Source organism: Ambystoma mexicanum, chromosome 5p (assembly GCF_040938575.1).
Source record: "Ambystoma mexicanum isolate Mex_15411 chromosome 5p, UKY_AmexF1_1, whole genome shotgun sequence".
Classification (NCBI taxonomy): domain Eukaryota; kingdom Metazoa; phylum Chordata; class Amphibia; order Caudata; family Ambystomatidae; genus Ambystoma; species Ambystoma mexicanum.
In genome coordinates this window covers 10,549,010-10,566,344 of record NC_090930.1, presented here as the reverse complement: position 1 = coordinate 10,566,344, position 17,335 = coordinate 10,549,010, and the positions used below count along the sequence as shown (strand labels likewise).

The 17,335-nt window shown below is 53.6% G+C and overlaps 1 protein-coding gene across 1 annotated transcript in view; it reads right to left on the bottom strand.

Annotated features, from left to right (window-relative positions):
• Positions 1 to 15,948, bottom strand: part of LOC138480451 (vomeronasal type-2 receptor 26-like) — a 119,883-nt gene extending 103,935 nt beyond the window's left edge. The window contains exon 1 of the mRNA XM_069612236.1: positions 15,877 to 15,948. Within this exon, the coding sequence (XP_069468337.1) occupies positions 15,877 to 15,948 (72 nt within the window). The remainder of the gene's footprint in view (positions 1 to 15,876) is intronic.
• Positions 15,949 to 17,335: the final 1,387 nt, after the last annotated feature.

Sequence of the window (17,335 nt, the reverse complement as noted above, 5' to 3'; positions counted from 1 at the left end):
CAGGTAGGACAAATGGGACACATGGGGCAGGTGGGACAGATGGGGCAGGTGGGACAGATGGGGCAGGTAGGACACATGGGACACATGGGGCAGGCAGGACACATGGGGCAGGTGGGACACATGGGGCAGGTAGGACACATGGGACACATGGGGCAGGTGGGACACATGGGACAGGTGGGACAGATGGGACAGATGGGGCAGGTGGGACACGTGGGACACATGGGGCAGGTAGGACACATGGGGCAGGTAGGACAGATGGGACACATGGGGCATGCAGGAAACATGGGGCAGGTGGGACACATGGGGCAGGTAGGACACATGGGACACATGGGGCAGGTGGGACACATGGGGCAAGTGGGACACATGGGACACATGGGGCAGGTAGGACACATGGGGCAGGCAGGACACATGGGGCAGGTGGGACACATGGGGCAGGTAGGACACATGGGACACATGGGGCAGGTGGGACACATGGGGCAGGTGGGACAGATGGGACACATGGGGCAGGTAGGACACATGGGACACATGGGGCAGGTGGGACACATGGGGCAGGTAGGACACATGGGACACATGGGGCAGGTGGGACACATGGGGCAGGTAGGACACATGGGACACATGGGGCAGGTGGGACACATGGGGCAGGTGGGACACATGGGTCAGGTAGGACACATGGGACACATGGGGCAGGTGGGACACATGGGGCAGGTGGGACACATGGGACACATGGGGCAGGTAGGACACATGGGACACATGGGGCAGGTGGGACACGTGGGGCAGGTGGGACGATGGGGCAGGTAGGACACATGGGGCAGGCAGGACACGTGGGGCAGGTGGGACACATGGGGCAGGTAGGACACATGGGGCATGCAGGACACGTGGGGCAGGTGGGACACATGGGACACATGGGACAGGTGGGACACATGGGGCAGGTAGGACACATGGGACACATGGGTCAGGTGGGACACATGGGACACACGGGTCAGGTGGGACACATGGGGCAGGTAGGAAACATGGGGCAGGTGGGACAATTGGGACACATGGGGCAGGTGGGACACATGGGGCAGGTGGGACACATGGGGCAGGTTGGACAGGTGGGACACATGGGGCAGGTGGGACACATGGGACACATGGGGCAGGTGGGACACATGGGGCAGGTAGGACACATGGGACACATGGGGTAGGTGGAACACATGGTGCATGTGGGACACATGGGGCAGGTAGGACACATGGGACACATGGGGCAGGTGGGACACATGGGGCAGGTGGGACAGATGGGGCACATGGGGCAGGTGGGACACATGGGGCAGGTGGGACACATGGGACAGGTAGGACACATGGGACACATGGGGCAGGTGGGACACATGGGGCAGGTAGGACAGATGGGACACATGGGGCAGGTGGGACACATGGGGCAGGTGGGACAGATGGGACACATGGGGCAGGTGGGACACATGGGGCAGGTGGGACACATGGGACACATGGGGCAGGTGGGACACATGGGGCAGGTGGGGCAGGGGTGACACATGGGGCAGGTGGGACACATGGGACACATGGGGCAGGTGGGGCACATGGGGCAGGTGGGAGAGATGGGACACATGGGGCAGGTGGGACACATGGAACACATGGGGCAGGTGGGACACATGGGGCAGGTGGGACACATGGGGCAGGTGGGACAGATGGGAGACATGTGGCAGGTAGGACACATGGGACAGATGGGGCAGGCAGGACACATGGGGCAGGTGGGACACATGGCGCAGGTGGGACAGATGGGACACATGGGGCAGGTGGGACACATGGGACACATGGGGCAGGTGGGACACATGGGGCAGGTAGGACACATGGGACACATTGGGCAGGTGGGACACATGGGGCAGGTAGGGCACATGGGACACATGGGACACATGGGGAGGTGGGACACATGGGGCAGGTGGGACACATGGGGCAGGTGGGACAGATGGGGCAGGTGGGACAGATGGGGCAGGTAGGACAAATGGGACACATGGGGCAGGTGGGACAGATGGGGCAGGTGGGACAGATGGGGCAGGTGGGACAGATGGGACACATGGGGCAGGTAGGACACATGGGACACCTGGGGCAGGTAGGACAAATGGGACACATGGGTCAGGAGGGACAAATGGGGCAGGTAGGACAGATGGGACACATGGGGCAGGTAGGACACATGGGACACCTGGGGCAGGTGGGACACATGGGGCAGGTAGGACACATGGGACACATGGGGCAGGTGGGACACATGGGACAGGTAGGACACATGGGACACATGGGGCAGGAATGAAAACATGGGACACATGGGGCAGGTGGGATACATGGGGAGGTGGGACACATGGGGCAGGCAGGACACATGGGACACATGGGGCAGATAGGACACATGGGACAGGTAGGACACATGGGACACATGGGGCAGGTTGCACACATGGGGCAGGTAGTACACATGGGGCTGGTGGGACACATGGGGCAGGTAGGACAGATGGGGCAGGTAGGACAGATGGGACACATGGGGCAGGTAGGACACATGGGGCAGGTAGGACACATGGGGAGGTGGGACACATGGGGCAGGTAGGACACATGGGGCAGGTAGGACACATGGGACAGGTAGGACACATGGTTCCAGGTGGGACACATGGGGCAGGTAGGACACATGGGACACCTGGGGCAGGTAGGACACATGGGACACATGGGGCAGGCAGTACACATGGGGCAGGTAGGACACATGGGACACATGGGGCAGGCAGGACACATGGGGCAGGTGGGATACATGGGGCAGGTAGGACGAATGGGACACATGGGGCAGGTGGGACACATAGGGCAGGTGGGACAGATGGGACACATGGGGCAGGTGGGACACATGGGGCAGGTAGGACACATGGGACATATGGGGCAGGTGGGACACATGGGGCAGGTGGGACAGATGGGACACATGGGGCAGGTGGGACACATGGGGCAGGTGGGACACATGGGACACATGGGGCAGGTAGGACACATGGGGCAGGTAGGACACATGGGGCAGGTGGGACAGATGGGACACATGGGGCAGATGGGACACATGGGGCAGGAGGGACACATGGGGCAGGTAGGACACATGGGACACATGGGGCAGGCAGGACACGTGGGGCAGGTGGGACACATGGGGCAGGTAGGACATATGGGGCAGGTGGGACACATGGGGCAGGTAGGACACATGGGACACATGGGGCAGGCAGGACACGTGGGGCAGGTGGGACACATGGGGCAGGTAGGACACATGGGGCAGGTAGGACAGACGGGACACATGGGGCAGGTGGGACAGATGGGGCAGGTGGGACAGATGGGGCAGGTAGGACAAATGGGACACATGGGGCAGGTGGGACAGATGGGGCAGGTGGGACAGATGGGGCAGGTAGGACACATGGGACACATGGGGCAGGCAGGACACATGGGGCAGGTGGGACACATGGGGCAGGTAGGACACATGGGACACATGGGGCAGGTGGGACACATGGGGCAGGTGGGACAGATGGGACACATGGGGCAGGTGGGACACATGGGGCAGGTAGGACACATGGGGCAGGTAGGACAGATGGGACACATGGGGCATGCAGGACACATGGGGCAGGTGGGACACATGGGGCAGGTAGGACACATGGGACACATGGGGCAGGTGGGACACATATGGCAGGTGGGACACATGGGACACATGGGGCAGGTAGGACACATGGGACACATGGGGCAGGCAGGACACATGGGGCAGGTGGGACACATGGGGCAGGTAGGACACATGGGACACATGGGGCAGGTGGGACACATGGGGCAGGTGGGACAGATGGGACACATGGGGCAGGTAGGACACATGGGACACATGGGGCAGGTGGGACACATGGGGCAGGTAGGACACATGGGACACATGGGGCAGGTGGGACACATGGGGCAGGTAGGACACATGGGACACATGGGGCAGGTGGGACACATGGGGCAGGTGGGACACATGGGTCAGGTAGGACACATGGGACACATGGGGCAGGTGGGACACATGGGGCAGGTGGGACACATGGGACACATGGGGCAGGTAGGACACATGGGACACATGGGGCAGGTGGGACACGTGGGGCAGGTGGGACGATGGGGCAGGTAGGACACATGGGGCAGGCAGGACACGTGGGGCAGGTGGGACACATGTGGCAGGTAGGACACATGGGGCAGGCAGGACACGTGGGGCAGGTGGGACACATGGGACACATGGGACAGGTGGGACACATGGGGCAGGTAGGACACATGGGACACATGGGGCAGGTGGGACACATGGGACACACGGGGCAGGTGGGACACATGGGGCAGGTAGGACACATGGGGCAGGTGGGACAATTGGGACACATGGGGCAGGTGGGACACATGGGGCAGGTGGGACACATGGGGCAGGTGGGACACATGGGACACATGGGGCAGGTGGGACACATGGGGCAGGTAGGACACATGGGACACATGGGGCAGGTGGAACACATGGTGCATGTGGGACACATGGGGCAAGTAGGACACATGGGACACATGGGGCAGGTGGGACACATGGGGCAGGTGGGACAGATGGGACACATGGGGCAGGTGGGACACATGGGGCAGGTGGGACACATGGGACAGGTAGGACACATGGGACACATGGGGCAGGTGGGACACATGGGGCAGGTAGGACAGATGGGACACATGGGGCAGGTGGGACACATGGGGCAGGTGGGACAGATGGGACACATGGGGCCGGTGGGACACATGGGGTAGGTGGGACACATGGGACAACTGGGGAAGGTGGGACACATGGGGCAGGTGGGGCAGGTGTGACACATGGGGCAGGTGGGACACATGGGACACATGGGGCAGGTGGGGCACATGGGGCAGGTGGGAGAGATGGGACACATGGGGCAGGTGGGACACATGGAACACATAGGGCAGGTGGGACACATGGGGCAGGTGGGACACATGGGGCAGGTGGGACAGATGGGAGACATGTGGCAGGTAGGACACATGGGACACATGGGGCAGGTGGGACAGATGGGACACAAGGGCAGGATAGACCTCTCAGATACTCCTTTGGAGAATGCGGAAGGGGAGCTGTTTTGTGATGGCTCCTGCTTCAAACTTCCGAATGGCACATCTACAGCTGCTTATGCAGTTACCACTTTGGACAAAATTGTTGAAACTAAAAGGATTCCGCATAACTCCGCACAGGCTGCGGAGATTATAGCGTTGACCCGCGCTTGTGAACTCTCCCAAGGGCATAGAGTCAATATTTATACGGATAGCCAGTACGCCTTTGGGGTGGCTCACAACTTCGGAAAATTGTGGTCAGAAAGAGGGTTTCTGACCTCACATGCGACCAAGATTCAGCATGGTCCCTTAATAGTACAACTACTTTCAGTGCTCTCACTCCCTGAACAATTAGCAATCATGAAATGTGCAGCACATCGCAAGGTCATAGACAATGTGGGAAGAGGAAATGCTTTTGCAGATTTGATAGCTAGACAAACAGCTACAGACCTTAGCACAGATATGTACACCTCGAGGGAAGTGAGAGATGTTTGTATAATAGATGAAGGCATTGGGTCTGTGCGAGATATGCAGACTGATGCCTCAGTTGAAGAGTCTAGGAAATGGGCTGAAGGCATGGGAAAATTGGATGATGAAGGGTGTTGGGTGGACGCATCAGACGGGAAATGGTTGCTTCCTGATTCTTATGTGTTAGCAATGGTTACAATGGCACACGGTCCAACACATGTGTGTGCCCAGCAAATTACGAAGATATTACAGCAGGTCTGGGTGAATGATAGAATTTTGGAAACTGCAAAGAGACATGTTCAGAATTGCATGATTTGCCTGCAGCACAATGTGGGTAAAGGGACAGTGACTCCAAGGGGAAGTTTCGGGCCCCCCTCTGTCCCCTTTGAAACCATTCACCTTGATTTTATTGAAATGGAGCGATGTAATAACTTGAAATATGTTCTTGTCATCATTTGTGCTTTTAGCAAATGGGTCGAGGCTTTCCCTGTCAAAGATGCCACCGCCATGACTACCGCAAAGATCCTGGTGAAAGAGTACTTCCCTCGATTTGGGCTCCCGAGGATAATTTGGTCGGACAACGGCCCCCATTTCATCGCAGCCGTAATGTTGCAAATATGTGTTGCCCTAGGGATTGAGAAACGTTTTCATTCAGCTAGGCACCCTCAAAGTGCGGGGTTGGTAGAGAGACACAACGGTATTTTGAAAAACAAACTTGCAAAAACATGTGCCGACACTAAACTAAAGTGGCCCGACGCTTTACCTATTGTGTTGTTAGCTATGCGCACCACACCCCAGACTAGAACTGGGCTCTCTCCGTTCGAGGTGGTAATGGGAAGACCTGCTAGTATCTGGGGTCTCCCTAAACCTAAAGCCCTGAGGGATGTGGATAATGTATTGCTCATAGATTACTGTAATCAATTGACTAAAAATCTGTATTTCATTTACCACCAGGTGAATGCTGCCTTACCTGTACGGTTTACGGGCCCAGGACACGATATATTATCCGGTAGCTGGATCCTGGTGAAGGCCTACGAGAGGTCTTCCTGTCTTGCGCCCCGCTGGCGCGGACCCTACCAGGTATTGTTGGTCACCAGGACGGCAGTGCGGGTGGCAGGAAAGAAGAATTGGATACATGCAACGCACGTTAAGAAGATCCCTCACCCGACGCCACACGCTACAGAAGAAACAGAACCCCTCGCTGGTGCTACACTCTCTGATCTCGGAGTAGCAGGCAGCGTTGTGAGTGCGTCGGAGAAGTTCTCTGAGCCTGAGGAGCTCGGGGAGCCGTCCATTTTGTCTCCGCACTCCTCTGATCAATCACTTCCGGAAAATCTTGTTTCGAGCTCTGCGACTTCCGTCGCCACCGACACGACGCTCCCTTCAGGGAGCGACGATACTTTGCTTTTGGATTCAACAAACTTGGGTACCATCAGGTACAACCTTCGACCGCGGAAATACAATTACCGCACGAGTGTCGTGCATCTGGAAGGGAAAGAGTGATTGAAGTACTGTTGTCTTTCTTTTTTCGAACAAAGAAAAGGAGGGTTCTGTTGGCTAGGGTTGGGAAGGACTAAGAAATCGCGCGGCCGAAGTGCCGCCAGCAACGAACATTGGGGCCGTCGATCGGGATGACCATGATGCCTGCCGCCTTCACCGCTGCTCCCCGTATTGAACTATTAGATAAGGAGGTGACCAAATCGAACAATGAACAATGTGCCTGGGCCCCGAAAACGTACTGTTGTGTTCTCGTTCTGATTATTGTTATTTTTGCAACTGCTGCCGTGGGACTTTGGTATTTTGAAGAAATGTATCCTTTGAAGCCTCTGTTACCGACCAAAATCGTACCAACTGTTTTGACTCCCTCTGTACACCTTCACACTCTGTCCCCTAGGGACTCTTGGCATAGACAGAAATATCGTAATAACACTTTGATGATAGTGATGAATGCTACGCATGCTATTTTTAATAAGAGTAATTGTTGGATCTGCACTCACTTACCACAACATGGGAACAAGGGACTGGGATGGTATGTACATCCCTTACCTTTAACAACTTCTTGCTATGCCTCTCTTAGAGCACTCTTCTTTGGCCGATGGAATGAAAGCATCTCAGGGAACTTTGATGGGACTAATTTGAATGAATTTGAAAAACGTGAATTGACTCCCCTGGGATGCTCGCTTTTCGCAAATAGAAGTAAACCTAACGTCGCTTCTATTAGGCCGTCTGATAAACTTTCTTTTCCTTTCCAAAATCTAGTTTCTTTTAAGATGGCTCCGATAGGCAATAAGGATGCCATGCCTCCTTCTTATTCTGTGAATCATAGTCCTGATTCAGTTCCTTTCTGTGTACAAAGAAATGGCACTAGGCCAATGGGAGACTTTGAGCCTTGTGTAAACACTGTAAACTTGACTGGGGAAAATAGGCCTTTGTATGTAGGGGGACCCGTTTATTTTGTTTGTGGTAGTTTAGCTTTTCCCTGGTTGCCGAAGGATTGGCAGGGGACTTGTTATTTAGGGATATTGTTACCAGGTGTATTTATAGCCAGTACCTTAGAGGTATCTAAGGCTCGCCCGCGACGGGATAGTAATGGAGATACCCCTGGACAAGTGTTTGGGGATATAGCCAAATCAGTAGTGCCCTTTTGGGGACAAATAGCAAATTCAGAAAACATTAGGGGATTAGCGAGGGTGTTGGAGAAAACGATTAACCGGACCACGGACATACTTTACAATATGACCTTAGAGCAAAAGGCGATAAGATTGGTAGCACTCCAAAATCGAATGGCATTAGATGTCATTTTAGCCGAACGAGGTGGAGTATGTAAATAAGTGGGGTCCGCTTGTTGTGTTTTCGTACCAGATTCTTCGCCAACAATTTTTAAAGCAATTCAGAATTTATACACTCTCAGTTCTGAAGTCCATATCCCTGTAGGAGACTGGAACCTTAGTACTTGGTTTTGGGATTCTTTACGGTCTTGGGGGTGGAAGGTGCTTTCTGTCATTTTAGGTATTTTAGGGATTCTGTTAGTTCTTTGCTGTTGTTTTCAATGCCTCCCGAGTATATGTGGAATGATGGGGGGATGTTGTGCTCAGGTAATGAGCACGATAGGGCATAGGATATACACCCCGAAGACAGCATCTAAAGAGTTCATGTTGCAAGAAGTTCTTATGAACAACTTTATGGCTATTGACATTTCGGACAATGATGCGGAACCTATGGATGATAATGCCTTCAGTTATTTTCGAAAGTATTAGGAAATGATGTATTAGCACTTGGCATAGGCCAAAAGGAGGGTCTGTGGAAATCGATATAATATTGTGACCCCAATCGCATTGTTTAAATGTATGTTGGCCTACGCCAAGCTGTCTAAAGAATACAATGTACATAGGTTCCGCGGCAAGGTCTTGACCTTAATGTATTGTGTAAGCCGCCATCTTGGATTTAGCCGCCATTTTAGGTACTCTTGCAGTGTGGAAGTCACCCTGAATCACAAAATGGAGGCCGAGCGACATTTTGTGTAAGACTCCGGCCATGGTGACCTCCGCACACGTGAATAAGTAATATGTCCGCAGGCCATTTGTTAGGGTCACGAACTAAGACCTTGTCCTCTCTTTAACCTGTGTGTAAATATGTAACTGTATCAGCGGAACCGATCAAATTATGTAAATTGTGTGTTCGACCTGGCTACGAACCCTAGCCACGGTTCCAAGAATGGTTAACTTATGAGAGGGCTGGCCAATGCAGGACAAAACGTATAAAAACCCAAGCATCCCGATGATCGCTCTCTCCCACTTTCAGTGCGAACCTTACGTTGAAGGTTCGCGTGTTAGTCAGAGGGCCGTATAGCTATCCGTATGTCAATTGACTTTGGTAACTTTGTAACTTTGAAATAAAGTGCTTTGTATGTCCTTTGTAACCTGTGTTGGTGTGTTTCCTTTTGGGCTTCCCGGCCTCATATCAATTTCTCTGTTTCAACAGTATGGAGACCTCAAACACGAAGTACTATTGAAAAAATCCACTATTCTCATTTCGCTGGAAAGGAAAACGTTGGAAATGCTAAAGAAACTGGATCTAAATGAAGAGACTCTGGCTCTAAATCCACTTAAAGTAAAATGCAGACTAGAAGAACGGGACTGGATTGAAACAGTGGAGAAAGTAAGAGAGGACCCAACTCAAAACATATTTTTGAAGGGAGAAAAGAAACTTGGATCTCTCTCATGTTATCTACTGAAATCTCCAAATAGAAAATTGCGTTCAGACTTCCTCAGAATGAGACTGAACCTCGTCCACTGTGGGGCTGTTCTGGTAAAACGTAATCAAGGGCAGATGGCAATAAAATTATGCTCAATCTGCTCAAACCCTGCCAAACAAACGTTAAAGCATATCCTAATGGATTGTGAAGGCACCTGGCCTCAGCGACTAAGATTCTTTAGAGATCTGGTACGGAGGGAGGAAGACATAGTTACAGACTTCCTCTGGGACAGAATTATCTCAGGAAAAAATGCTGCACTTACGTTTGCAGCAACCCAGGTGCTAATAGAAAGTGGTCTGACAATCTAACACAACGATCCAAAGGATAAATGTACCTAAGCATGGAATTTACAGGACTAGAAAAATTTGGCAGGGTTGGTGGACAGTAAGAAATGTTAACACAAGTTTTGTTTTTTTTGTACTTAATGCAAATTGTTTTGTATTGTTTTCCCTTTTTTGTAAAGGCTTAAGCCAAAACAAATAAAAAAAAAAATAAAAAAAAAAAAACATGGGGCAGGTGGGACACATGGGGCAGGTGGGACAGATGGGACACATGGGGCAGGTGTGACACATGGGGCAGGTGGGACAGATGGGACACATGGGGAAGGTGGGACACATGGGACACATGGGGCAGGTGGGACACATGGGGCAGGTGGGACACATGGGGCAGGTCGGACACATGGGACACATGGGGCAGGTGGGACACATGGGACACATGGGGCAGGTAGGACACATGGGACACATGGGGCAGGTAGGACACATGGGACACATGGGGCAGGTAGGACACATGGGACACATGGGACACATGGGGCAGGTAGGACACATGGGACACATGGGGCAGGTGGGACACATGGGACACATGGGGCAGGTAGGACACATGGGACACATGGGGCAGGTGGGACACATGGGGAGGTGGGACACATGGGGCAGGCAGGACACATGGGGCAGGTGGGACACATGGGGAGGTGGGACACATGGGGCAGGTAGGACACATGGGGCAGGTGGGACACATGGGACACAAGGGACAGGTAGGACACATGGGACACATGGGGCAGGTGGGACACATGGGACACATGGGGCAGGTGGGACACATGGGGCAGGTAGGACACATGGGGCAGGTGGGACACATGGGACACAAGGGACAGGTAGGACACATGGGACACATGGGGCAGGTGGGACACATGGGGCATTTAGGACACATGGGACACATGGGGCAGGTTTGAAACATGGGGCAGGTGGGACACATGGGACACATGGGGCAGGTAGGACACATGGGACACATGGGGCAGGTAGGACACATGGGGCAGGTAGGACACATGGGACACATGGGGCAGGTGGGACACATGGGGCAGGTAGGACACATGGGGCAGGTAGGACACATGGGACACATGGGGCAGGTGGGACACATGGGGCAGGTAGGACACCTGGGACACATGGGGCAGGTGGGACACATGGGGCAGGTCGCACACATGGGGCAGGTAGGACACATGGGGCACATGGGGCAGGTGGGACACATGGGGCAGGTAGGACACATGGGACACATGGGGCAGGTGGGACACATGGGGCAGCGGGGACACATGGGACACATGGGGCAGGTAGGACACATGGGGCAGGTGGGACACATGGGACACATGGGGCAGGTGGGACACATGGGGCAGGTGGGACACATGGGGCAGGTGGGACACAAGGGGCAGGTAGGACACATGGGGCAGGTGGGACACATGGGGCAGGTGGGACACATGGGACACATGGGGCAGGTGGGACACATAGGACACATGGGGCAGGTGGGACACATGGGGCAGTTAGGACACATGGGACACATGGGGCAGGTGGGACACATGGGACACATGGGGCAGGTGGGACACATGGGACCGGTAGGACACATGGGATACATGGGGCAGGTGGGACACATGGGGCAGGTAGGACACATGGGACACATGGGGCAGGTGGGACACATGGGGCAGGTGGGACACATGGGGCAGGTGGGACACATGGGGCAGGTGGGACACAAGGGGCAGGTAGGACACATGGGACACATGGGGCAGGTGGGACACATGGGGCAGGTGGGACACATGGGGCAGGTAGGACACATGGGGCAGGTAGGACACATGGGACACATGGGGCAGGTGGGACACATGGGGCAGGTAGGACACATGGGGCAGGTAGGACACATGGGACACATGGGGCAGGTGGGACACATGGGGCACATGGGGCAGGTAGGACACATGGGACACATGGGGCAGGTGGGACACATGGGGCAGGTAGGACACATGGGACACATGGGGCAGGTGGGACACATGGGACACATAGGGCATGTGGGACACATGGGGCAGGTAGGACAGAAGGGGCAGGTGGGACACATGGGGCAGGTGGGACACATGGGTCAGGTGGGACACATGGGACACATGGGGCAGGTGGGACACATGGGACACATGGGGCAGGTGGGACACAATGGACACATGGGGAAGGTAGGACACATGGGGCAGGTGGGACACATGTGACACATGGGGCAGGTGGGACACATGGGGCAGGTAGGACACATGGGACACATGGGGCAGGTGGGACACATGGGGCAGGTAGGACAGAAGGGGCAGGTGGGACACATGGGGCAGGTGGGACACATGGGACACATGGGGCAGGTGGGACACATGGGGCAGGTGGGACACATGGGACACATGGGGAAGGTAGGACACATGGGGCAGGTGGGACACATGGGGCAGGTGGGACACATGGGACACATGGGGCAGGTGGGACACATGGGACACATGGGGTAGGTGGGACACATGGGGCAGGTAGGACCCATGGGACACATGGGGCAGGTGGGACACATGGGGCAGGTAGGACAGAAGGGGCAGGTGGGACACATGGGGCACATGGGGCAGGTAGGACACATGGGGAAGGCAGGACATATGGGACACAAGGGGCAGGTAGGACACATGGGGCAGGTGGGACAGATGGGACAGGCAGGACAGATGGGGCAGGTAGGACAGATGGGGCAGGTGGGACACATGGGGCAGGCAGGACAGATGGGGCAGGTGGGACACATGGGGCAGGCAGGACAGATGGGGCAGGTGGGACACATGGGGCAGGTAGGACAGGTGGGGCAGGTAGTACAGATGGGACACATGGGGCAGGTAGGACAGATGGGACAGGCAGGACAGATGGGGCAGGTAGGACAGATGGGGCAGGTGGGACACATGGGGCAGGCAGGATAGATGGGGCAGGTGGGACACATGGGGCAGGTAGGACACATGGGGCAGATAGGACACATGGGGCAGGCAGGACATATGGGACACAAGGGGCAGGTAGGACACATGGGGCAGGTGGGACAGATGGGACAGGCAGGACAGATGGGGCAGGCAGGACAGATGGGGCAGGTGGGACACATGGGGCAGGTAAGACAGATGGGGCAGGTAGTACAGATGGGACACATGGAGCAGGTAGGACAGATGGGGCAGGCAGGACACATGAGGCAGGTGGGACACATGGGGCAGGCAGGACACATGGTGCAGGCAGGACACATGGTGCAGGCAGGACACATGGGGTAGGCAGGACACATGGGCTGAGACCTGATTCAGCCTCTTCTGCAAAGACAATAGGGCCAAAAGGGCCGCCGGGGAATCAACCAAACCTCTTGGTGTGCAATCATTGTCACCAGGTTGGACATTGGAAGAGTGAGTGTCCATATGGACTCACGTCTGGGTAATCAGGCACAGAGCACTCCCCAAGTCACCCCTGCAAGAAGCCCCGTTACCTTTATGAATGTGAGTCTGAAAGCCCCAGCTCCATTTCCGAATCCCAATGCACTGGTCTATGCTCCCAGATCTCGGCTCATTCATCAGGATGACCTGGATTCACTCTGACTAAATCAAGGATTGGGGTTCCTGGTGGATTCCTTAAGACTGAAGATCTGGAACACCTATATGCCTCTGGACCTCCTGAAATATGTCAACACACCCTAATGCTTATGAACTATGGGCCACATTACAAGTTGGCCAGTAAAAAAGAAGCAAATTACCGGCATGCCGGTGCAACCGTGTAGCACTGCTGCCGAAATCAATGGTTGATTCTGAGTCAGCGTGCTCACGCATACCAGCATGCCGGTATGGCCCTCCAAACCCCTGATAGCGGCATCATCGAGGCCGCATGTTAGAGAGAATTCTCCTTCTATGGCTCATTTCCCTTACCTAGTGAGTCCCCCAGCAGCTTTGTTGGATTTCTGGAGTTTATTTTTTCCACTTGGTAAGAGTGTGAGCTTTTCCCCGTCTCTTATGTGTGTTTTTGCTATGTGTATTTCATCTGTTTTTGTGATTGTGGACTCTGGAGTATACCACTTCCGTAGCCCCACTCTTTTGTGTATTACACAGCACCTTCAGTGCAGTGACACAGGGTTGTCTTTTAGACTTCCCACCAACTCCATTTCTGGGGCTGACTACTGTCCCCCAGAAAAGGGTAAAGTTGCCATTAACTTTACATACTCATTTAACCACAGATCCAGTACACCCCATCTGACATGGAGTATTGGAAAAGGTTAATTCTTAGCCCTTTTTATCTATACCTCTTGGAGCATTGTTTCGCTCCCTTAACAGTAAGACTTGGCTGGTGGCAGTGGTATCTACCCTAATTTTCCTACCGCGATTATATTACATAACGTGCAATTGTTTTAGGCTATTTTAGTATCCTCGAACTTTAAACCCGCTAGTCCAAATACTTTTTATTTCGGCTCCGTTTGGGTTTAATTGCCATTTCTTTTTGTTAACATCCTTCTTGGGTCTTTCTTTGCGTGGCAAACCAGTTTTGCCTCCTTCGTTCGCCGACCTTTGGCGAGCTTCTGTCCAGAAGCCCTCCTTTGGCATCTGGGTGTCTAGGTGGGCTGAATGTGAGGGAGGGATGTAGTCACCCTTTGCACAGGGGTTCCTTGGAGACCCAAGTCGCACTTTGGGTTGATTGGCTGAGGCGGTTGTCCGGGCTGGACAACCCCCCTGCTGAGTGATTGACAGCCAGGCTTCAATCACTCTTATCTACCTGGCACCTAAGCTATGGAATACGCTACCCACAGCCCTCAGAGCTGAAACCTCTCTCCATGCCTTCCACAAAAATCTAAAAACGACACTCTTCAATTAGCTGCTAGCTCACTATCTGTACTTGCTCACAGCTATGCCCTCTGCACCTAGTGTACAAGCGACACAATGCCGCTTCATGCTGTATGTGTTTACGTGACTACTGTAACTAAGATATGAACATCATCTGTAACCAGCGCCATAATGCCCACGGGCTGCTGTGCGCCTAACAAATGTGAATAAATAAATAAAAGACTGTGTGAATGGGAGATTTTGGCATAAAAGGCAGGACTCTTGAGCTAGAAGGCAGAGTCGCCTCTGGAACTACAAGGAACCGAAGAGAAGCGGATAAGACGACGGCTGCTGCAACCCAGAGTCCCGGTAAAGCCCTGCTGCAGTCCTGAGCTATCTACCCTGTCAATGACTAAGAGAAGATCCAGTCCGGAGTCTTCTTCCCTTGAGCCTGGTGGGATCAACCAGCTCGTCGTTTCTTCAGTCTGAGAATCCTCTCCTGGGTACTGTGCACATTTGATCATTCTCTCCGTCTGACCAGCCGGAATCGGGGTGAACCCTTTTCCCCCACGAAGATTTGTTCTTTCTTCCCTCCCTCTTATAACTTTTCCTTCTATCTGACAATCTTTACGAACTCTTGGCATCTCGAATCTCGAACTGTTCAACGTGTGATCCTCGGCAACTGAGCCTCTGTTCAATTGACACTGGCGCAGGCCTATTGACATTAATCTGTATCTTTGAATAAGTCCTCAAGTCTCCTTGCCTTGAAAAAGTATTGCCTATGATTTTTATTCACTTTTCCCTTGTTTGAATTTCTTAGGTACAAAGTGTGTTTTAACTTTGTGAGCATTTCTATCCGCGGGTACGCGTTAGTATCACAACACCGGTCTGTCAAATCCTAATGTACTTACCTTGAATTTGCTGGAACAAGTGGAATTGGTTGTGTAGTGTATTTTACATGTGGTTTCGAATTGATACAGATGGTTTAAAAATAAATGTACTTATCATTTTTTACCTGAAACCTTGAGTCAGTGTTTGCTTGAGTCACAGTAATTGTGGTCCTTTGTGTAATCTCTACACTGTTCATTTACTCTTGCGATAAGTCTGGCTGCTTCGTTACTGCTACCACTTTAACATAGTAGTACAGGCTTGTACCAAATGTGAACTTGTATTACCACTTGTAGTCTTAATTGTGTGTAGTGGTCCCTAAGGGCACTGCACAAGATTCTGCCTAACACCGCAGACACCAGCACCAGCACCCTAGATGCCGTAAGAAACGGTACCGTAAATACCGGTATTGTACATACCGGTACCGGAAGCAACGTTATCGTGCCGGAACAGGAAATGCTCCGGCAGCCATCTTAAAAAACACAATCCATTGCAATCCTCTGCCTACAGCACCTGGCACGGAAAACTGTGGCCTGTACTAGCAAGATGATGACCATAGCAACCAGGAAAGGAACAGTGCGGCTGCATAAGCCACGTTTCAGCACTGAGGAGTTGAACATGCTCGCCGACACACTGGTGGAGCATGCAGACCTGGTTTTCTGCGCAGACCTGCCATAGGGGGGCTCACATCTGCAAATAAGACATATGGGAGGAGGTGGCACAAAAGGTCTCTGCAGTGGGGACAACCCCACGCAGCGTACGAGATTGCAGGAAACGCTGGGACGATCTGCGGCCGCGTGTCCGCAACATCCTTTCTGCAAATCGCAGCCAGACCCAGGCCACAGGTGGAGGAGCACCATCTCCTATCAAGCTTGCTCGTTGGGAGGAGGCATCCAGCAGTGTCATAGACATGGAGTTCATCGAGAGTGTGGGCCATTCGGCTATGAGAGTCCCTTCATCGGCCGATGATGGTGAGTGAACCTTAGAGTAATACAAAAGTCACAACACACACCTAACACCCAAAGTACAATGGTGGAATCCAAATGGCAAGTAGATGAGAGCAAATACATGGCCCATCACCTCCCACCGAACATCTGCCCTTACAAAACCGCACAATCCCTGCCATGAAAACACACAACAAACGTACACAATCCACATGAGTTCCCAATTGCAAACACATGCACCATCTGCATGTACACGCACACTTATACATCACAGTGCAGATGCAGGCCTGACCACTGTGCCATCCGATTGCATGGTGCACACATCACCACTACCAATTGCACACTTGACCCACCCACCATGACCATGCATGCAGTGTAAACACCAATGCAACAACGCACATTGTGCCAGCACATCTGACGCACATCTAAACAACGCATGGCACACAGCCCCTGAGGCATGGCTACAGCACGCAAGCAACGATACACCTGTAGGCCACCAACAGACACCATGCCCATCATTGCTACACCAGAAGGATGCCCAAACACTGCAACCCCCACCCCAACTCCTGTAAGCACCATGGTTGCCCCTCCAACATGTGCACAAGAATGCACAGGACTCTAAATGTACTAGCATCGATGGAT